This window comes from Pelecanus crispus, chromosome 12 (assembly GCF_030463565.1).
Source record: "Pelecanus crispus isolate bPelCri1 chromosome 12, bPelCri1.pri, whole genome shotgun sequence".
Classification (NCBI taxonomy): Eukaryota; Metazoa; Chordata; class Aves; order Pelecaniformes; family Pelecanidae; genus Pelecanus; species Pelecanus crispus.
In genome coordinates, this window is record NC_134654.1 from 28,455,084 (window position 1) to 28,478,217 (window position 23,134).

Consider the following 23,134-nt stretch of genomic DNA (forward strand, 5'->3'; position numbering starts at 1 on the left):
GAGAGGACGTTTCTCACCCCTTCCCTCATCAGTATTTCCTTCGCTGTCAGCCTGCAGACCCCGTGATAGCGGCTGGAAGAAAAACTGTGGACTTCTGGCCTCAGCAGGTCAACCTTTGTCGCCGCGGTGATTTTTGCACAGCGCAAGTTCTGTTCTTGGCCAGCTAAATCGCACCTCGGCAGCGACCGCTTGAAAGAAACCTGCCCTTTGCCTTTGCCTATCCCTTCCCCACACCCATCTCCAGACCCATCATGGATTTCAAGGGACAGAAACATTCGCTATTCAGACACGGAAGGTGCGGAAGATGCAGCAGGCTCTGCCCTAGATAGCTGGGACAAAGCTGTTCTGCTTGAAGCAGGATGACCTGCTGTCTTCCCCCTCCTTTAGTGATTCTCTCGTGCTCAGACCGCGCGTGATTACATGCCCAGTTCCGCAGGGACAGACAGACAAGCCACAGCCACGTCCACGCGATGCGTGCAGCTGCAGACGCACAGCAGCAAGCGTGCCATTCTCCCATCACCTTGCTGAACATGAGCACACCGGAGCGAGACGAAAGCCCGCAGCTTGAACCTAGAGCCTCCCTCGCTGTCCGGGCAGAGCTCCCAGGCTATCAGATGTGTTTGTGGAGTTCACTGTGGACAGAAGGACAGTGACTGCAGAAGTGACAGTCACCGAGACACCCCAGACCTCCCCACCAGCACCGTGTGCTTGGGTGGACAGTGGTTACATGAGTGACTTGCTCCAGGCTTGCTGGGACGTTAGAGATGTCCGCTCTTTCTTCCCTCTTCTTCCTGTATGTGCAACCTCACGGCGTGGTGGCATCCTGCCCTGCTCCTGTCATCTCCTCAAGCCCCTTTCCTCAGGACCCCTGCCCTCCCCTTGCCACCAAGTTGCCTTCTGCCTCTACTTCCACGCTGCAGAGAGGACGGGGCTCACGCAGAGGAGACACTCTCCTGCCTCCCTTGCCCGCGCTCAGGCAGTGCAGGAGCACGTACGCTGTTCTGCAGACGGACAGCTCGGGTCTCGCTGCCCTGTCGGAGGAATTAGTTTGGCACGGGGCGGGCAGCAGCTGGAGGGGTCCCGTGGTCTGGTCGAATGCACAGAGCTGTAGGTGAGTCCAGGCTTCAGTCCTTAAAGCAACCTACGCTCCAGCAAAACAAAGAAACAAAGACTAAAACAAAAAGCCCTTTTCAAGGGTATTGCCTTATCCAGTCCTTCCAAGCTCAGGAGCCGTGTTTCTAACAGAGAAGCCAACCACTGGAAACAAAAATAAAACGTTCCTTTTCTGTAGCTTTTAAAGGATATAGCTGGGAGGGGGAAAAAAAAAAAAAAAAACAACCAAACCCACAACCGAAAAAGGAGATTGTCTCTCTTTCCCTTGTCAAAATCATCAGTAGCTAAGTCAGAGAAAAAATGTTCAAGTTATGGGTTGCAGCAGCAGCCAACACTAAACATTCAAGTCGATAATTTCACTATGTACATTATGGGTGAGACACGGCCCTGCCCGCTGGGACTCCCCTCTCCAGTGCCGCTGCCACGAGCCGTTATCTGATCCGCTTCTCCACTGAGTACACCGAGATGTAGTAGTCATTGCTTCCGACTGCCAGATGAGGCTGTGGAAAGAGCAAACCGGGGATAAACGTACAGGTGTCACGCAGTAATGAGGCACATCACAGGCAAAACGGTAACGGGCGACATTTCCAGCAGTAACGCCCAGATGCTCAAAAGCTCTTAAGTGCATCTGCCAACGCAGCTCTGACGACATTTCTGCCAGCACCTACATCGTCCCAGCGAGTTATATGCCCGTTTCAGCCAGAGGGAAAAATTACGGTGACTATTAGTTGCCAGCCACTAACATAATTTTTCTAAATGACTGCAAATCTGCTCATTAGGAACAGTTGCCTGGACTGAAAATTAGCATTCCCTCCGCTGAGAGGCCCAGGAACAATCCCAGCCACGGAGACCCGGGCTGGATAGGGCTTTGTTTGTTTGCTTATTTAAAGAGCAAAACATTTCAAATGATTAGCCCCTTCTCTCTCTGCCCCCCAAACTGTAGGAAAGCAAAATCACTCTTTAGCTTTGCGCAAAGCGGCTTTTCAAAACCGAGGAGATGAGCTCTCCTGTACCCTTGCTATCTTCAGGATGTAAACCGCCTAACACCCAGGCAGAACTGCCTTCCCTCTCCCTGCCCCGCTAATACCAAATCGCAGGAGAGCGCGGCTCGCCCCTCCTCTCCACCAGGCCCTTTATCATTCCCACCGCTCCTTCCCATTACACATCAAATATTTGTATTCTGAGCTGCAGGTTTCTAAAATAACCGTCTAAATGCCTTCTTTAACCTCCTCCTGTGTTTCCTAACCATTCACGTTGTTTTCTTAGGCTTTCAGTCTCCTTCATTTATTCTCGTCTCTGGGTGAGCAGAAGTCCATAATGCAGATGGGCACCTGCCTCCTAATTAAGCAGCAACCAGATTCTCTCTCTAACGACTACTGCAGAGCCACCTCAGCTGTGACATATCCTGAAATTTCCTTTTTACTCTGATTCATTCTAGACTTTATCAGCTTACGCCTTTAATTTTTGCACTTCTCTCATTTTTCGGACACGCAGTTGTTCTACTGCACAGCATCAGGTCTTCCTAAAAGCCTTACATAAGGCGGCGTAACAGCAGCCCCAGAGACACAGGGGTGAGCCTACCTTCTGCAAGGGAAGAGGCGCGGAATAAATAAGCACATACAATTTTGCGTGCTGGAAGCGAGGGACTGCACCTCTCCAGTCAGCTCCAGGCAAATTCACCTTGGACAACTTCTGTGGCAAGGACTACAGAGCTAAGCCAGGCTGTAAGTCCCAGAGTGACGGAAAGAAATGGGAACGGTATATCAAATGGATCCGCAAGCAAAAAGAGCCCAGCCGTTGGGAGTCCCGTTCTAGTGACAGGCGCACAGCATCAACCAGCAGCACCAGCGGCACCGCCAGCGTGGTCGCCTGGAAGAGCCCGGAGGACAAGCCCCGAAGGACCTGGGCTGAGAGTCAGGCCCAAGGCATCCTCAGAAGCCCAGGCTGGGGCAGCATCTCTCTGCTTAGAGGAGCCTCTGCGCCTTTCCCTCTTCCAACACGTTAACTAAGGCACGCACATTCCGAAATCCAGAAACAGAGAATACAGACCCAGTGAGGATGGAACGCCAGGCAGCTGATAGCTCCAACTCTTTGTCCCATGAAACCATCGTAGTATTTGATATTGTTGATCAGCTCCCCGTTTCCATTGTAGATTGCAGTGAACTGATTCATCGAGCCACTGGAAGGGAATCAAGAGAACACGGTGTCACCGAGAACGCTGTGGTAACAACAGTATTGTTGCCTGCAGGCCCCTTTTCAGCCGTGTTGACCTGTGCTGTTATCAGACCAGTGTGCAATGAGTTCTTGTAAGCGGGGAGACTGACTTGAACTGTACCATGGCAACCTCAGGGCAGAGATATTTGCAGGCAGGCTGGAACCACAGCTACCTGTTACACTGCAGGACTGAGACAGAAAAACACGGAGAGCTGATGCACACACTCACTGAGCAGATTCCCCAACAGCCTCCAGGACACGTGGCTGTGGAGCAGTTGCTGGTCCCCCCTCAGAGCCGCAAACCACACGTGCTGACTTTGAACGGGGATCTGACATAGGAGTCTGAGACCGTACACCGTCACCTTAACTCACTGGTGCAGGGTTTCACTAATGCAATGCAAGGGATAAAATTCCTGAGCTGCAAACACAGGAAAGAAGCTGCACTGTTTGCGGTGGGGTTAAAACAAACAACAAAACCAACCAAGAACCTGGAATGATGTCTGCAGAGACAAACTGTCCCCTCCGTCCATACCAGGGATGCAGGAGATGAGACTAAAACTTACCACGCAAAGAGGTTGGCTTGTGGGTGAATGTCAAGGGCCGTCAGCCCTTTGACTATCTGAAGGACCTTCATGGACTCCGGCATCCGGGGGTCAAAGAACCGCACATCTCCGTTTACACTGCCAACACATGAGTTTCACAACGTCAGGCTGTACTCAAACCACATCCTAAAGCCCAGGACATCGAGCCGTATGTCCGTCTGTGAGCTGACCACCTTGGCCAGAAAATCAGGGTAGAGAAGACACGCGCCCTTGCCTTCTCCGCCAGTACGGCTCAACTCCCACTGATGTCACTTATATTTGGTGTGCATTAACAGCTCTGCCTCTGCCCTCGGGAGTGATCCATTATTACTTGTATCGCTCACAGCTCATCGCTGAGTGTAAGTGCCTTTACTGTTATGTCATACTCAATATACCAAGCTGCACGTCAGACCCAAATTCCTTCTCCTTTTCACAGCAGGAAATTGTATTAGAAAACTCTAACCAGATGGGATCTGCTGGCACCATCCATTACGCCAAATGTCTGGACACAGATGCACAAGTCCTTGCTGCCCAAAGTACTCTGTGGACCAGGCGTAACAAACCCCGCTGCCGCTCGGGCGATGGGTCAATCCTGTTAATGACTTTATCAGGGAAGAGAGGGTGGGGAAAGCAATTGTGGCAGCGGCAAGATACGGTGCTTAGTAGATCAAGTGCCTAATTTCAAACACAAATTATTTCCTTTTGTTAAGTGATCTCTCTGAAATAAATCAGTAGAATCACATCTGTTTAGATATGAAGAGGGTGCATCTTCTTCTACAGCCCTGGAACTGAGGACTGAAGATTTTGCTGCTTCTGAGCTCCTTGTAGGAGACTGGTCAACCAATGTACAGAAAGACAAACAGAAAAGTTTCTTATGGAAACTAAATTCAAAATCAACTCATCCGATCTTATTCTGCTGGCAGCAGAGGTAAAGCTTTTGGCACCACAACTTTTAAAGTGTTATTTTTTTCCAGGTCACTGGTGGCCACACAACCGTGAATCACCCTATAGAGTTAAGAACAACGAAAGCATTAAGAAGCGTATTGCCTTCGGTTTCTTTACCTCTGGAATATCTAATACTGATCAAAAGGCAGGTTATACAGGACTACTTATATCATTATAAGAAGCTGCAACTCCAGCTGTCACATAACTAAATTCAAGACAAATTAAACTTAAGGTTGATTTAGATCCTAAAGACTAGATGGAAATATTGTTTGAGAGAGATCAAATATACAGTAAATTCATTTAAAGCTTTGAAACTTAATAAGACTTGAAAATGGTTCTGAACATATTGGAAGACCATGCAAGAGCATTAAAATAGAAGTGAAGTTCTGTGATGAGGGACTACATAGGAAAACACATCCCAGCTGAACAATAACCGGCAACACGTCAACAACGGCTGAGCTACTAACCCAGGCTATTCAGAAGGTGTTTAAGGACCTTTGCTAGCAACGCTGTCAGCCTGATAAAAGCAGACCCGGTGGCTAATTAGAAGCACTGTGGCGGCACTCGCACGTAGATCAAAGAGGCCGAACGCAGTATCGTGTGGTGAACCAGCGCCGGGCAACGGCGAGCCGCAGGATCTGGCTCAGAGTCACCAGCCCTGTGTTACAAACTCCTGCCTCTGGTCCAGAGAAAAAGTTTCTCTGAGGTTCGGAGAACTGCTCTACAAGCAATACAGCACCTTCAAGTTTTTCAGGAAACAGCCAGACCAAGGCCCCGCTACATCCTAACATTTGCTCTTCTTGGATCTTGCTGTCAACTGAAGAAGAGAGTGACCTGGGAGAAACTGAGCAAGGTGGCTCGTCTCAACAAACCGAGTTCCTCTGGGATGAGACCAGACCTGCCTTGTGAAGTACAACATTTTCTCATACCTCTTCAATCCCAACAGAAAGCACCACATGCCAAAAAGGGCACTGAGGAGAGGGGAAAAACCAGCCTTCGGACCCAGGCTGGCCAAGTGTGCAGGCCTGACCCCCGGGATGGTTGCAGTAGATTAGAGAAAGGAAGATTAAAAACTCTAATATGCGAGCTCGACAAATCTGGCGGCTGCATTGCATAATCCCCTTTCTCAAAGTCTTAATACATTTTTGCTGGCCCATCCCCCACCTCAGGAATGTTCTGAATCCCAGAAAATTATGTTTTTGTTTTCATTGTGTAATCAAGAAAAAGAGCCTCTTTGTGTGCAAATAGTGGCTTTGTGACAATAAATTATATTCTGCTGTTCTTTAATGGCCAAATAAGTATACGCTGCTCTCTCCACAGTATTTACCAGGCAGCAGAAATGGATGTATGTGTAGAAAATTGCTAGATAGCAAAGTAATCCTGCACAGCAATATGCCCAACAGATGCAACATCAGCCTTCCTTCTCATGTTCTCTCTCAAATGGCCCCACGGAGATGTCGGCAATAAAGAACAACTGCCATAAGATATACTGTATCTAGCTTAGGTTTCTGGTTCACTTGATTCCTCCCTCACACCCCTCGTGGTAGTAATTTCAGCAAAGACGCCTTCTTGTTTACTCTCAAACCTCGCTAACAGGCTTCCAAGGAAAGCTTCACGTTTCTTTTTGCCTTCTCTCCACTGAGTTTGGAGCAGGAGTTAATTACTGAACCAAACGTCAAACTAAAGAGCTTTACCCTCAGCTCTTGAAACACCAGAGGCAGATTTTAAACAGAAAAGCCAACTTTGTTAAGAGAAAACAGCTCAAACAGTAAAAGCTCTTTTACCTGACACTCATGATGTTGCCTTCAGGGTGTTTCTGCAAGTATGCCTTCACCACCCAGGCCGTGTGCTCTCGGTAGGTCATGACACGGCTGGGGAACAAGTAGAGAAACATTTTGAAGGGAAGGAGGAGGAAACGCGAGGATCCCACCAAACCCGGGAAGGACGAGTAGTTACCATTCACTCAGAGCCATCCTCCTGTCAAACACGCGGATGGAGCCGTCACCCAACCCTGCCACAATTAATGAACGATGAGAATCACACGAGAGGCTGGTCACACAGCTGTCGGCTCCGGTGGGGATATCCTAGGGAGAAAGCACACAAAAGCCAAGCTGAGACCGCGATGCGTCTTCAAGTCCCGAGCCCCAAAAAGGCGGCACTAGAGTCAAGGTGCTAAACCAGATGGACCCTGTGTCCTCCTCCTTTCCCATTCTGTAAATCAGTCCAAAACTAACCCAGAGCTTCCACCTGTCACTCAGAACACCGTGACACTGCGTCGGTGTGAAGTGCTCCTTCAGGGTCTCTGGACACGGCCAGAAACGCCGGGGTGGTGACCCCGCGACGACGGTCATTGCCGCTGCCGTGTGCTGGAGCTACAAGCCCCACAGATCGACCCAAAGAGGCCAGAGGAGGAATTCCAGCAAAACCAGCTTTTGCAAATCATTCAGCTTTATAAACCCAAACGACGGCAAGGTCTGTTTTGGGAAGGGGGAGTTAATATTATTCGCTACTAAGAATATCTAATTAGTTAAAATGAACGGCCAGAGGAGGTATTTCTCCATAAACCATCTTTGTGGTGTACAAGTTGTAAATGCCATTGGAATGGCAGGAGGGACTGTATATATCCAGAGGAGAAGAGTCACGTAAGACAAATATACCTGTAGAAGGCAACAAATCATAACAGCGTATAAAATGCCACATGTAAAACCGAACATACGGTAATACCACCCAAGCAAAAAAGGTACAAAGCTGCAAGGTGTTAGCCCTTTTTGTGCATCAAATCAACACCCAAATTCATTCTAGGAAGTCATTTAAATGCCTCTTGTAAAATAAGGGCATTTTTTTTTTTCGTCTGTACCAGACAAAAAACATATTGGCCCCTGGAAACAATAAAATGATTTTACCAGAAGGTAGTTCCTTTTACCCAGAATGGTTCCAGTTATCATCAAAGTCCATTTCTTTTTATTTTACTTTTGAAAGACTTGGCTCTCTTCCCCAGTTCCATCATTAGGATCATGGCTACGCCTCTGCAGAGCGCCGGTGGCTGTGGCAAACGGGCCGAACTAAGCAGGCGAAGCGTGACCTTCCTCTTCGCCGTGGGCAGCGGCGGTGGCGAGGCAGCTCCGGTGCTCTCGAGCAACGTCGGAGCAGACACGTAAGCCCCAGACAACGCAACGAGCTGCCTGGCTACCCTACGGCACCGGAGAATCACTTAGGCAAGATCGAGCGAGGCAGTGCTGTGCCACCTATCAATCCCCGCTTTAGGACGTGGGACAAGTAGATTCAGGTTATCTCCTTAGATGCCAGACACTGTGCGTATTAAAAAAAAACATGCCATGGAAAAAGAAGACTGGAGCTTGCAAGGAGAGCCGTGCTGGGAACACGTCATGCACTCTAACGCTGCTACTTTCCCCCTTTTTACTTGCTGTAAGCAAAAGGATTGCTTGGAATAATGTCTACGCCTGTTATGAGGAAAAATATTTTCAATTAAAACAGGTGGGAAAAAACCTAAGCAGCGCTGAAAAAGTAGGATACCAATCAGGAGGCACGTTAGAACTGCATGAGCTCATTTCACACTTCAATCCTATTTTTGCTTCTGTGCACATTCACCTTCCCTGCTACTCACGGCCTGGGCTGCGCGAAGCGGCTGCTGGCGAGAGGCACCAGCCGTCAGGGCTGCTCTCAGCAACTCCCACTGCCTAAACCCAGATCCTGCCTTTGAAGCAGGAACAATCAGCACAAGTGAAAATGAAGCACTTGTTTCTTCAGCTACATCCCGAGTGCTTCCAGAGGTACGCCTTTTGTAGTTCAAAGAGTGGGAAGGCACCTTTATTAGCTTAGATTACACAGCTTCGCTGCTCTTTGTGCTGAATTTCACTTTTCCAGTGTTACCGAGTCAGGAAGTTTCAATCACTTGAATTTCAACACGACCAATCTTTGCAATTAAAAAAAGAAACAACGTGTTTTTAGATACTTTCAGCGCAATCATTAATCATCATAATTTAAAAGATTTTCACCTCCTGAATTTTGCTGTTCTCTAATTTACATAGAAAAAAATAGTATGTGAAAGTAATTAAGATTAATATAGGCTTAATTATCCTGCATTACAGGGTCAAAATATCGTAATTAATGTTCATCCAAGGGTAATTAATTTCCAGAAGCTTTGAAAACTAGTCTCCCTTTTTTCTCCAGCATGGTGACTCCATTCTCACCGACCAGCTGCTTCTCCTTATGATTTCTGGGAAACTTTTATTGGATTACGACTGACATCGCTGCCTGCAGCGTCTCTTCCCCACTGCGCTGCACAGCGAGTTACGTACGACCGAAGCACGGCTTTCGCGCTGCCTCGTTTCAGAGGCGAGACGTGAACGCCCCGGGTGCCCCGGCTCTGCAGAGCTCCGCAGGGAGACGCGGGGACGCCGAGGGCGCTGCCCGGCTCGCGGGCCAGGCAACCGGAGCAAACTCCTGACCTGAGCCAGGCTGGCCAAAGGCGGCAGCAATTCCACCGTCACCAGCGCACGGTTAGGAAACGCTTGTGTTCCCATCCCGCTGAGCGCTCGGGTCCCGACTCGGGAGCGGACCGAGCGGGTACCTGGGTGCTCTCCGTGCGGATGCAGCTTTCCTGAAAACAGACCCGGGGCTGGCAGGTCCGAGCGCGGCGTGGCTCTGTAATTGCCTCCACATGCCTCCCAGAGAAGCAGAGACGGCAGCAGTAAGTCCGAATCCTCTATCGCCAGCCCAACCCACCGCTAAGCATCCGCAAGAATTTCTACGCTATTTCAGTTATACGCTAATAGCAACCCTATCCGCGTCCTGGTGCCTGCCTCTGGATTTCACAGCCTCACATTTCCCAAACGCTACCGCACGCTGCCCAGAATAACAGCAGCAGCTTCCAGGAAAGACCTAGCATGCTTACTAAGTATGTGCGTATTTTTATTTTCTGGTAACATGACTCTGAGGCGGGGAAGCAGAAGCTCCAGAGCCTGTCAGCTCCTCAGCCGAGTCTCGGATGCCTTGGCCGCACGCAGGGTAACTCTGCATGGGACGTGTTCTGGGAGGGAAAAGGGGAGCGGGACACACACACAGATGTTACCTGAACTTTCATTTCCCGATCTGTGTCCCAGATCCGGATTATCCTCACATCTCCCGAGGTCATCAGAAGCCCGGTTTCTTGTTCCCAGTCGACGACCATTCCTGCTCCTAAGATAAAACACAGGCAGGGCGTGCAAATTACTCTCCACATCAGCACAGGCAGAGCTGCGCTAATTAGAACACAGGCTTTCCTGACCTCGTGCCACAGAAACTATCGTTATTAGAGGAGATTTAAAATTACATACACGCACATCCATACATCCTCCAAACGGGATCAAATCAGCCGGTCCTGGATTTGAGTCCAAAATACGTCTTTGCCCCCTTGGCTAGCTTAAGTGCTTAGAAAAGCCGAGGTGCGGGCGGCCCCTACGGGCAGGTGGCTGCAGCCTTCCAGGGACTTTGCCAAGCTCCTGGGGACTTCCAAGGGAGTCTTAATAAATCATCCACCACTTTATGAGAACATCGGATTAAATGATGATTGAAGTAGACTAAACCGGTGCCACCTCCCACAGCAGGACCTGAGAGCCTCTGGATTACCATGACTCCTGATTCTAATAGAAATACGCGGCTAAGGGGAGATGTTTCTAAAGAAGGAACAGCAAAGTCATTGCTGCAAGATATTGAATTAAACAGCTTGGTAGGAGTAAAAACCAATTTGCTCTACAGACAGATAAGGAGGGGAACATTCTGAGATTACACTAGCTCAAATGCATTTACAACAGCTTTTGCTCCTCACCTTTGAGGGCATAAACTGATTGCTAGGTGAAGTTTAGAAAAACGTCCCACCCATCCTGTAAGAGAATTACAAGGGATTTTCTATCCCCAAAACACCTGACGTGGGCCCCTGCCTACAGACAGGTCGGTGGGCTGCGTGAACTCATGAACTTTGCTGGTACGGCAATTTCCAGAAGAGTAAGTGTATGTCACCTCCTTTCCCAGCTGGGGAATAAGATGTCCAAAAGTCATCGAGCAAGCTGGCTCCCCTAAGCGCAGAGCACGCAAGCGTCAGAACAAACCAGATATCGGGACTCGGGAAATAGCTGGCAACGAAACCCCTGATTCGGCACGGGAAATCTCTGAGGAACAATTCTTGTACATTTAATTAGCAGGGACTTCTTTGTACCTGTGTGCCGCCTCCACAGTACAGAAGCACTTTGCTTAAAGCAGAGAGCTGTACACCAATTATCTCTTGCTTTTTATGCTGCAAAGACTGACCAACCCCAAACCTACGGCTTTTCCAGGGAGACTGTTACTGATACATTAAAAACACAAACAAAAAACCCCAGGAGCACTACACGAGGAAACCAGACTTGAACTCCAGTTTTTGTGTTTGTTTTCACCTCCTCGGGCAGGGCTCTCCCTTCGGCAGAGGCAGCAGCAGCATCCTTGCCTCGCAGAAGCAGCGGTTCATCCTCTCGTCCGCGCCAAACTGAGACGCCGGTGCTGAGAAGCATTTTATAAGCACCTGCGACCCCGAGTCAGAAAGCGCTCCGCAATGCATCAGGACTGCAGGCTCCTGCGCCGAGCCATTCGCAGCCGCCTTCAGCGGGATTCCTGTATTTCCACTCGGCAACTTGCTTGTCCAGAAGGTACAAACGTGAATTTATCTTGATTTATTGCTAAGAATTAGCCCCAGCAGGAAATTTAAACCTACCCCAACGTGCTCTCTGTCGCCAAAGGGCCATAAGTACTTTTTACCAGACCAAACACCTTTTACAGGGCACAAAAGAAACAACAGAGGCATCCTACAAACACCGAGTTTTCTTCAAAGACGATGAAGCGACCTTGTTTTGCACAGATTCAGATGAAACACTTTGCCCATCTCCCCTGCCTAAGCATGGCATGCAAGCCATTTCCTGATCTTGCCGCACGCTACTGAGAAGATTACCGGCGTTTATTGACAGTCCGTCATCTTACCGCAGGAAATTCGGGACTCGGCTAAGCTGAGCGCTTGTATCTTCATCTTGCGAGTCAAATTGATTGTTACTTCAGATTGCCTGGCAGCTCGGAGGGCTGCTAGAGATCCAAGGCAAACAAGCAGGCAGTGATTTAGATGATAAACATCGCTGAAGTGTTTTCATTTGTCATCTTGTTTATGGCCCATGCGACAAGATAAACCTGGCAGGCTGAGATAGATACCGCCATTACCATCACTGATGGAGTTAAGTAGGCAACGCGCTCTTAGGCGGTTTTAAAGCTCCCAATTTTCCAGTTACATTCCCCAGTTTGAAGACAACGTTTTTCTTCAGTCTGATCGGTAGCAAGTCCCCAGCCTGCTGAGGTCCCAGGTGTCTTTTCCGTGGAGGGGGACAGAGGCGGTGAATTCAGGGGGATGACTGGCGGTTTTGGTGCTTGTCTGGGCGTATCTGCCGGGAATTTAAGCACTGAGGACGTTCAGCCATGCCATCTAGGCGGCTAGGGAAAGTTTCACTGAGGGAAGATGCTCCAGAGGGGTTTCGCTTTATGTAAAATGGTACTGAGATCTCCCGTGAGAGATGACCAGACAGAAAGGACAGGGGTTCAGCCCTGAACCAGGAGCTGACAGAGCCCACAGGAGGAAAGAAAGGAGGGAGGTGATGTTGGTGTATGGTGTGGCTCCTGCCTTTCTTCTAACACTTAAATAGTCCATATAAGTGATAACCGCTGCTCTCTGGAAGAGGGAAGTGCAGCACATTGATCATCCCATAACAAGGGATCTTCCCTTTCTTTCATCAGCCTTCTTTATTCTCTCGAGAAAATATGAAATACCATTGTCCTGGTTTCAGCTGGGATAGAGTTAATTTTCTCCCTAGTAGCAGGCACAGTGCTGTGGTTTGGATTTAGTAGGAGAATAATGTTGATAACACGCTGATGTTTTAGATGTTGCTCAGCACTGCTTATGCCAGTCAAGGACTTTTCAGCTTCCCACGCTCTGCCAGGGGCACAAGGAGCTGGGAGGGGGCACAGCCAGGAGAGTTGATCCAAACTGCCCCAAGGGCCATTCCATACCATACGGCGTCATGGGCAGTATGGAAACTGGGGGGGTTGGCCGGGGAGCAGCGATCGCTGCTCAGGGACTGGCTGGGCATTGGTCGGTGGGTGGGGAGCAATTGCATTGGGCATCACTTGCTTTGGATATTGTTATTATTATCATTATTATATTGTTATTATTATCATTACTATTTTACTTTATTTCAATTATTAAACTGTTCTTATCTCACCCCAGGAGTGTTTCTCACTCTCACTCCTCCGATTCTCTCCCCCATCCCATCGGGGCAGGGGGAGCGAGCGATGGCTGCGTGGTGCTGAGCTGCCGGCTGGGGCTGAGCCATTTTTGCTGCTTCCGATGCACAGCACTGGCGGGTGGACTAGGCAGTCTGAGTACCAGATGCTCGCGTTGCACGACACGACGCAGGCATCAGAAATAACAGAGTATTTGCATAAAAGCCGCAGCCGAGGAGAACTCCTGGCACCTTCCCGCTGGGAGACGGGGCCGGCTCCATCCGCAGCGTGGAGCGGTGGCAGGTCCTGGCTGCGGAGGTCGCGCCTGTGCCGAGCACCAGCCCCGGCGTCCGCTGCCGCTGCGGCCCAGGTGATGCCTGACAAAGAAGTGGGTGAAGGAACGGGGGAAAGGGGACCCCAGGATGCAACCGGGAATGCTAAACCGGAATTCAGACGTGTCAGAAAAGAGGAAAAGCCTTTGTACGTAAACTGAAGTCGTTCGTGAGCGCGTAACAGGGAAGGCAGTGTTAAATTCAAAGATGACACTCACAGTACGAAATGAGACATAAATAGCTGAAGTATTTCTATGCGAGAGCAAACATCTTCACGGTGGAAAGGATACAGTATTGGCTCATGTTTATACGTTAAATTCCTAGTATTTTGGGATGAGAAGCAAACGTGGGACTTAATACTAATTATAATTTCCTTTTTAATTAACAGAGGTCCTTCTCCAGGATGTTACAACCGAGACTGCAGTTCACCTGCTGGGTTCTGGCTTGCATGTTTGGCATCTAAGATGCTTCTCGGGCTCATTTTGGCAAAAAGGTAACGTACTCCGCAAACCCATGCCTCCTCAGCTCCCTGCCGGAGCCACGTAGCCAGGTTTTGCGTCACCTGCCACCCTATTTCCAAGCTCCCACCTACTTACAGAAACAGAGTCAAGAGGGGCAATGCCGTGACACCAGCGCAACCAGCTGATAAAGGCCAGGAGTGAAAGCGTGGCGCGCTCAGAAGCCGATGAACTGCAGCAACCGGCGTCCGAGCAATACGCTTCCTTTAATGCATCATTAGTTAAGATTGCAATTTTCCCATAAGGAATGTTACGCTCTCAGATAATGAGCAACAAATCTTCCACAGGCTCAGGAAAAGAAATTTTTAAAGGTTTGTGGTGGGTTTTTTTGTTTGTTTGTTTGGGGTTTTTGTTTGTTTGGTTTTGAGTCTTTTAACACAAATATTTGCAGTTCTGTGTGATGCGAGTTTACATACGAGGCAAGGCAGCCCAACAGCCGTTCTTGAAGCTCTAACTTTCTATGGCTGTTCCCTCAGGATTCCCCCTGAGCAACAGATATTTGTCTGGATGGGATAGTTCCTTGTACAAATTTCAATAAGCAACACTGGTGTTGAAAGCAGCTCTATTCCAAGCGTCTGCACTTATTTTTAACGTCACTGGAACACGGCCAACCTGTACTTGGCATTTCAATGAGATCAGGAATACCTACACAGAACACAATATAAAAGCATCTTGGATTCTAATGGGTGATTTTTTTAATCATGGGCCCTCCTGGCTGAGCAATGAGGCGCATCACTCTTTTAATTTCCAGGAAGCAGTGGGAGGGTTGTATGACCTCACTCATCATTAATTTCTACAACATCCTTTCAAAAAGTGTTCCTCTTCTTATGCCAAGGACTATGGGCAGCAAGGGAGAAGGGTAGCTGTGATGCTGGGAATCCAATTAAAAGAACACAAACCCCTGGAGTGGCAATTTCTCCCGTTATTTTATTGCCATAAAAAAATCTGACCAGAAATGAGATGCTTCTCCCAAACTTCTTATTCCTAAAGGACAAGATACCAACTCCCGGGGGGATGTAGGAAGACTCGCTTTACTTTTGTCTCTCCCTCCTGTCCTCCAGTATAAGCTCTCTGAGCTTGATCCCTCGATCCGCTGCTTTTCAGGTTAGAGCCTTCCCTCTGCCAAGGCTCCTCTCTGTCGCAGGCTGCCCTGCGCAGCTCCCCACGAAACTTCCCTTCCAGTAAGCTGCTTTCACTCCTAAGAACGCTCCGAGGCTGCCTCTCCACCCTCTCCCATCTGGATTGCTGACTGACTGCCAGAAGAGTCAGCAGTATTCCAAGCAGAGCAGAGCCTCCAGAGGCCAAGGTCCTGTTTTTCTGCAGAGCAGGTATTTGACGCCTTTCACTTTGTTTCCGAAGCCCCAGGAGAGCAGGAAGGAAGCAAGGAACTGGCAAGTATGTGCTTATTTTTTCTTGCTTGGCATCAGTAGAAATTTTCAAGAGGTAGGACAGATTACAGCCATTTACAACAGCAGCACCAACAACCCCCAGGAGGCAGCGATGGATAGAGGCGGGCACAGGTCAGATGTATATTCTCTTGTTAACACCGTCTCCTTCTTCGTATCGCACGTTCAGTTATGCTGACGGGAGGTAATGCAGCGGTGCGCTGAGACGCCCCAGGGGAGCGCTGCCGGAGCAGGAGGTGAAGCAGCCTGGGCAGGGGGTCACACCAATGCATCTCGAGACTCCTGCTAGCTCAGCCGCCTTCCCGACGCTGGACGTACCGGCTGCAGACTCAGCTCTGCGCTCACACGAACTTTAGGGATTCCTGGGCTGACGTGCACAGTGGCCTGATGTGACCTGGACCATTAAGCCCTCGGTCTTTCTCTAATTGACTGCTGCTCTGCATTCCAGCAGCGCCCGGTCATTCCTGCCTAAAACCAGCACCCAGTGATGTGAGAATGAAGAGACAGTCCCCTATCTTTCTTTCGGTAAAAATTCCTCACAGAAGCCTAGGCAATGAGAACAGATTTCCTGGGCTTTAGTGACAAAACTAGTACATTTTATCTAAATATTACTGATGTATTTTTCCATCAAGCAAATAGCTAATCTCATACATTTTTAAGATGACTTCAGTGGGAGAGAAGGAATCCGTTTGCTGCATTTTTCACTAGAACACCTGGCCAGAAAATGCCAGTGAATGCTTTTTATTGATTCACGGTTATTTGTGTGCTTGGGACAGAGTGCGATTGCTTGGCATCAGCAGAACTGATCCAGCAAGGGAGCAGCTGGTACTTCCTTAGATTGTTCGGATGCCTGGTTTACTGAGCGGGGAACTCCCTGCAGCCAAGTCTTGCTAATTTTAGCCTTTCCGTTTGCCAGTGGATTTTTGAGTTTTTATCAGTCAGCAAATATTAAAAACTGATGAATAACCCAAGCTGACTACATCACCATTAACATCCACGGAGGTGCACACACACAAAGACGCCCTGACACATTAGCCATCTGTTTCCCCCGAAGACCTCGGCAGCAGAGGAGGGGGCCAGGCTCCAGAGCAACGCAGGCACCGCACACTCCTGGCTTCCACAGATGGAGGCTGGGGAGTTCATTTACCTTCCTTCCACGTGAAAGGACAGAATTTGTAAAATTTATTAGGCATATCCTTGCCAAAAGTCCGCTATTCTAAGCCTCCTGGGAAAGATTCGTCAGCTTCTCCTTTTCACATGATCTTTATAGCAAAAGTGTATTATGAATAAAGCCCAGTAAAATTCACATTAGCTTAACGGCGGTTCACATTTGGAACCTGCCATTCAAACCCTTTTGTCCAGGGATGCTTTGAAATCCTCCTGGAAAAGAGAGACTTGTACCTCCCACCCACACCTCCTCTCGCTGCGGAAAGCTCGGAGAGCGCGACATGAAGATGCCCTTTTCCCAGCGGTCGGCTACGCTTAGCGCGAGAGCACAGGCACCCTCCCTGCTCTTCTCACGGCTGTTACAGGCACAGACACAAGGCGAGGAATGGGAGAGGTAGAAGCAGCAAAGCTTTTCCAGGAACCACAAGGACCCAGCAGTCATTCAAACAATGCCAAAAAAACCAACCAGACAACCAACCCGAAGCCAGACGAGGAGGTCCTTCCCACCCCAGCTGATCATAGGTAACAGGAAAGAAAGCACTCACCTCCCTGTTTACTTCTGTCAAGATAGATTGAAACCCTTCGGGCCAGACCTGTGAGAAGACAGGGATTAAGGGGTTGACGCTAAGGGTAAGTTGGTCAGCGAGAGCAAAAATAAATCTTAAAAAAAGGATTAGAAAAAGCAACTCAAATTAAAGGAAAGAACATAAAAGAGAAGCAGAAGCACCAAGAGCAGCACATGCCTCCATCCAGAGAGCAGGCACTAGTTCAATCACAGCATTCCCTGGGAAGCCATCAACGGTGGAGCTTGTCATGTGTGAAGTGAGTACTCTGGCTGGCTGACAACAGCACAGATTTGACATTTCTTCTTGAACAAGGAGACTATCCTTTGCATGCTCTGGTCCCTGTTCTGAAGTAAAATGCATCAGGAAGTGACAGACGGAAATCCAAGTGACTCAAGGACAAAACACGAGGCTTCTACCACGGAAGGCCTGGGCTCCCCGCAGCAAGTGCCGCTGTACCGGGGACTCCCCTGCCTCGTGCTGCGGGGGACAGCTAACCAGCCCCCAGAGAGTGCAAACAACGTACGGCTGCTCCACTGAAACAACCCTTAAATCACCCACAGACACAGACCAGTTTCTAGCCGTCAGGCAATAAGAGAGCACGGCAGCAAACAGGGAAGCGAGAGGCACCTCGGGACAACCCTGGCAAATCTTGCACAGGGAGCTCCAGGTATTTCGGAAGAATCATAGAATCGTTTAGGTTGGAAAAGACCTTTAAGATCATCCAGTCCAACCATTAACCTACACTACCAAGTCCACACTAAACCAGTCAAGGGTAGACCAGACTAAACCATGTCCCCAAGTGCCACCTCTGCCCGTTTTTTGAACGCTTCCAGGGATGGTGACTCCCCCACCTCTCTGGGCAGCCTGTTCCAATGCTTGACCACCCTTTCCGTAAAGAAATTTTTCCTAATTTCCAACCTAAACCTCCCCTGGCGCAGCTTAAGCCCATTTCCTCTCGTCCTATCGCTAACTACATGGGAGAAGAGACCAACACCCCCCTCACTACAACCTCCTGTCAGGGAGTTGTAGAGAGTAGTAGAAGAGGTAGTTGTAGAGGTAGTTGAAGAGACCAGGCTGAGCCCTTCGGTCCTCCCCTGGCAGCCCTTTAGAAGCGATATACGGGTTTTCTTTGCTGAATTAGAGAAGGGAAAACAACGCAGGCACCTGCGACAGCACACAAGGAGCTGGGGAGGGAACAGCTGAGCGGCCGGTGCCTGGCGACTGTGAAGCAGCTGGTCACACTTCTGCGTTCTTCCAAATTCCAGAACTGTACTGCTTTGAAGGGCAACGCCATTCCGACCGGGGGATCGCAGCTTGCTTCCCTTTGTCGCCAAGGAACAATACAAAACATGGCAGTTTTGTTCAGGAGCACGAGCGTGGCCGCTTGCCGTAAGAGACAGCCTGAGCTGCGCGACCCAGCCTGCCCGGCAGTGCAAATTCGGAGCGGCTCCAAAGCGAGCCCTCGTGCAGACACCAGGCGATGGGTCTCTGTGCTGCCCTGCAAGCTCACGCCGCTCACGCAACCCGCAACCTTCAAACAGCCTTTTCTATCGAAATTGCCAGAATTCCCAAAGTCTCCGGCTGTGAAATCACAGCTTCAGAGCACGTCAGGTTTATGTTCTTCCTACACCGCTGGCTAGAAAATGCTGGTTTTCCTACATCTTTTGAAACACTAGGCTATTAACAAGAGGCAGTTTGCCTTTTCTCAGCCCCCTCCATCTCTCATGCTGGACACTCCCAGTCACTGCCTTACGCTAGAGCGCCCGGTACCAACGCTGCTTTAAACACCCCGATTTGGACTGAAAGAGACTCTCTTGGTGCATCGCAAGTGCGGATCTAAACAAGATCAAAACCAAATAAAAATCTTACACAGAAAAAAGAGGGTTCCCACACAGTGGTTTGCCAGTGTTTAAATTAAGACTCACCTACCCTGAGTCTCAAGTCAACTATTAAGTGCGATGAACTGGGGCCAAGTTTAACAGACTAACTTGGCTGTGTCAGCTCATTTCCCTCACCTCGGGCTGCAGACCACAAACAAGTCCTTTACGGAGCATAAAAGCGTAAGTTCTGTGCCTCACGCCGGCCTGCTCCCCCCTCGCAGGCAGCCCTCGAGCATGTTAGCGTTGACCTCCCATTACTCAGACCACCCAGGGGTGCTCTTCAAGCTTCCAAAGGAGGCACTTAGGTATCACATATTCCTCTCTCCTTTTATAAGTGGGAAAACTGCCTAGAAAAGTCAGTATTCTGGTTGCTGTCAAGAAAACTATTAAATTCAGAGATGAGTATGACACAGGGAAAAAGGGTGCGAGAGGAGAGAAGGAAATCAATAGTAGGAGCGAACAAACTCCAGTAAAACTCCTGAGCTCTGCAGCTTCAAAGATGCATCTTCAGTTTTATGAGCCAGTGCTGGACCACAACTATGGTCTTGGCAGCAAAAGAACTGTGCGAGAGAGTCTCTTTTTTCCAAGGGGACTTGATCCACATAACTCTTTTGAAGTGACTACGTTTATTTCTCTCTCCACAAGAAATCTGTCCTGCTCTTCTTCCGAACCTCATTCTATTGCTCCAAAGGTGAAAAGCAAAGAAAACAGGACCCAGACTTCCTAAAACTATGCAGGAAAGAAAAGAGAAAAAAAAAATTCTTAAAGAGAACAGACTTAAAAGCTTCAGCACTCCTGTTTTGACAAGTGTAACCATTCGACTCTTCCAGCTAAGCCAGCTCTTGCCTCAGCCCTTACCCTGCTTTGCAGTGTCAGACATCGACGCTAACAATCCCTCCTGCTGTATTAAAGGCCAGTAGAGAGTAAGGGGCACTCGGCAAATGCTACGCCTTGGTAAGGTGCGCGCAGAAAGTAAGGCAGGAACATGGAATTAGCCTGAGGGAGTTCAGTCGCCAGTCGTCAGCATCCCCCCTGGACACGACTGACGATGCAGCAAGAAGCCGACGATCAGAGCAGTCCGGGGGAACTCCCAGTTCTTTGGGCGAGTCCGTTACCAGCAGCAAGGGAGCGAGATCCTGAATCCAGGGATGGTACACGCTAACCGACACGCTTCAGGAAAGCTGGTGTTGACAAGAAAGCAATACAGGCCAACCGAAGGACGTACAAAGGGCAACTTGGGACGACTACTGGACACCTCCCGCCTAAGGAGATCCAGGCCCTTCACCGCTCGCTGCATTACCACTGTTTTCCTCCTGCCTTTATTGACATCTCTGCAAAGAGCAGGTTTTGACCATGGCAATTTTCACAGTATGCTGCAAACTTCCAGCAGCTTATAATCAGTTTTGTGCACGTACCGCAGCGAGGCGCAGAGCCTAAAGTTACCTCAAATACAGTTCCTCTTTCCTAAAGCACCAGAGACAAACCGTGAGGCGTTAAGGAAAACACAACAGACATGAGCCCAACAAGGCAGCACTGGTAAAATCCCATGAATAGCTAAAAGGGCTGTGTCAGGCTCCTGTGATGAACCACATAAGCTCAGAAATGAGAACTGTCAGATTCTAAGGTCAGGATGAATGATGACGGTCATCTCATCCGCCCTCCTGCACAGCTCAAGCCAGGGAGCCTCGCCCAGCAAGTCCTGCATCAATCCCACAAATGCTGATTGAACTACCGCACATTTAGAAAATCTTGTAGCCTTGATTAAAAATATTTAAGTGACAGAGAATCACCGTTACAGCATTAGTACGTTACCAGGTCTCGGAAGGACGAAACGTCCACCTCTTTTGATGTCCTAAACCAGACTTCAGGGTTACTCAGCTGGTCTTCTGGCTTCGCCCTGCATATGGCTGCCTGCCTGTGCTCCTCTCTACATCTTTTTCTAGCCAACTTTTCTCACGTTCAAAGCAGGTCATGTCTAACTGTGCTGTCCTTCTGCACGTGTCAGATTTAGATCGCATATTCTCTTGCCACCTCCCGACCCGCAATAAACAGTGAAGAATAATTGCCAGAATTTGAGCTCAGGCTAAAGGAGGTCACAGGTGCAACATGCAAAGCTGAGCAGCCCATCAGAAGGAAAGAGGCAATATGTGAGCTCCTATCCCACCCAAAGGGGAAGAATAACCTCCTGCCACGCCGAGCGCGGAGCAGGGCAGTGCCCAGTGCCACCGTTGTTCTACAGTTCTCTCCTTAGGAACACAGTTAAGAGGAATGCCTGGGCAAGACAGCTGCTGTGAAGCCTGTAGAGGACAAGGACTTTGTACCCTTCTGCTCCCCAGCAAGAGGCTGCTCTGGTTGTTCTTCAGCGTGCGTGTGACGTTGCTGTGTTGGGCTTTCGGGTTTGTTGGTTTGTTTTGTGAGAATTGGAAAGGTAATTCCTCACCGAGGCCTGGCAGAAGGCCATTCCAGAAGGCAGAGACTGTTGAACAAGGATGTTACCGATGGCTGAAGTTGAGAAACCCATTTTATTCTCCCCATCCCTAGAAAAAAACCCTACCATCGCAAATTATTTTTACCACCTGCCCGCTGCAACAAAACTGAGTGGGAACCCACCTCGTGTAGTTGGCAGCATGTCTGACAGCCCCTGCCAGGCAGTTACCATCTCTGGGTTCTTTTCCAGGTCTGCGAAGTTCTTCCACACTCTGATGGCACCATCATCTTGGAGAGCACAGAAAAAGAGAACACAGTGCAACGTCACTGCTGATACAACTCTCATAATTACTTGTGCACAACAAAGGAAGAAGAGAAGCAGAACTGTAGTCATACAACCTCCAAAACTGAGTGTATCACTTGAATTTAATCCTTTTTATTAGAGTTGTTTCTCCTCTCTAATCTTACTAATCTAATCCATGAAACCTAAAGTGTTGTTCTACTGGGAACTGTTCTGGAAGAGCTTTTCTCCTTCCCTCCAATAACACCTGACATTAGATGTCGCTCCATTTCTTTGACGCATTCATTTTCTCTAGGATTTGTCTCTGTCCTCTTTGCTATTGGTGCCGAGAGCCACAGAAGCACCCTACTAAATACGAAATACAACCCCACAGTAGAAGCTGAATCAGAGCCCAGCCCATCAGCAGCAAATCTTTCAAGAACATCGTGTATTTTTTCAATTTGTTCCCCATCTGTGAAACTTTTGTGCTAAGAATCAATAAACTGAAAGGAAAATGTCCTAAAGGCCCTCTCAGCTCCTCTTCCACCTCTCTTAATTATACCCAACCTGTACATTTCAGCACGAAGTTTGAAAAGCTATTGAAAACACTTAGACTGACAGGTTTAGAACGGTTCCTTGGGAGAGGAGCAGAACTTACTCACAGCTTTACAGACCAATGAATGGGAAAGAGCTCTTCATGCTCCCTTACATGATGCAACAGGGCGTTCTAGAGACGGTTTCTCCTGGGTGAGGTATACGGGCTAGAGAGAAACTCAGAACTATTTGAGAAGTTTAGTGCTTAAAATAAGCCCTGCCTGCTCTAGACTTAGAATCATAGAATCACAGAATGGTTTAGGTTGGAAAAGCCCTTTAAGATCATCCAGTCCAACCATTAACCTACACTACCAAGTCTACTCTAAACCAATCAAGGGTACACTAGATTAAACCATGTCCCCAAGTGCCACATCTACCTGTTTTTTTGAACACTTAAAGCAGCACAAGTAAAAGAGTTTGATTTCTTACACTTTGGTTACAGCACGGTTTCTTTTTCAGCTCTGGACAGCAGCTTTTAACCAACTAAAATCACGCTGCCCGAGGTATTGTACAGGAGGAGGTTCCCATGAACTTGCAATGATAGGTGAAGACTCAGAACGGTGTAACAAATAAAGCTGCGACTGGAAATGGTTTCAGCAAGTGTTTGATTTGTTAGTCATTTGAAAAGCTTTGCAGCACCTACTTAAGCAGTTCAGAGATTTCGGTACTGCCAGAAACAACTTTCAGGTTTGATGCTGGAAATGCCTCCTCCGCTGCGACCAGGCAGGCAAGGCTCAGGGGAGGGGAAGGGTCAGCTTGGGCCAGATCCATAGAGGGGAGAGCAAGAGCTCCAGAACAGCTCACACGGACCTGAATTCT

At 48.9% G+C, this 23,134-nt stretch overlaps 1 protein-coding gene across 2 annotated transcripts in view; it reads right to left on the bottom strand.

The window, feature by feature from the left end:
* Nucleotides 1–1,544: 1,544 nt before the first annotated feature.
* Nucleotides 1,545–23,134, bottom strand: part of RPTOR (regulatory associated protein of MTOR complex 1) — a 160,350-nt gene continuing 138,760 nt past the window's right edge. For both annotated transcript variants that reach the window (XM_075719601.1, XM_075719600.1), the window contains 7 exons: nt 21,625–21,729; nt 9,946–10,052; nt 6,810–6,937; nt 6,638–6,724; nt 3,891–4,007; nt 3,163–3,292; nt 1,545–1,613 (listed from right to left, as the gene is read on the bottom strand). In XM_075719601.1, the coding sequence (XP_075575716.1) occupies nt 1,545–1,613; nt 3,163–3,292; nt 3,891–4,007; nt 6,638–6,724; nt 6,810–6,937; nt 9,946–10,052; nt 21,625–21,729 (743 nt within the window). The remainder of the gene's footprint in view (nt 1,614–3,162; nt 3,293–3,890; nt 4,008–6,637; nt 6,725–6,809; nt 6,938–9,945; nt 10,053–21,624; nt 21,730–23,134) is intronic.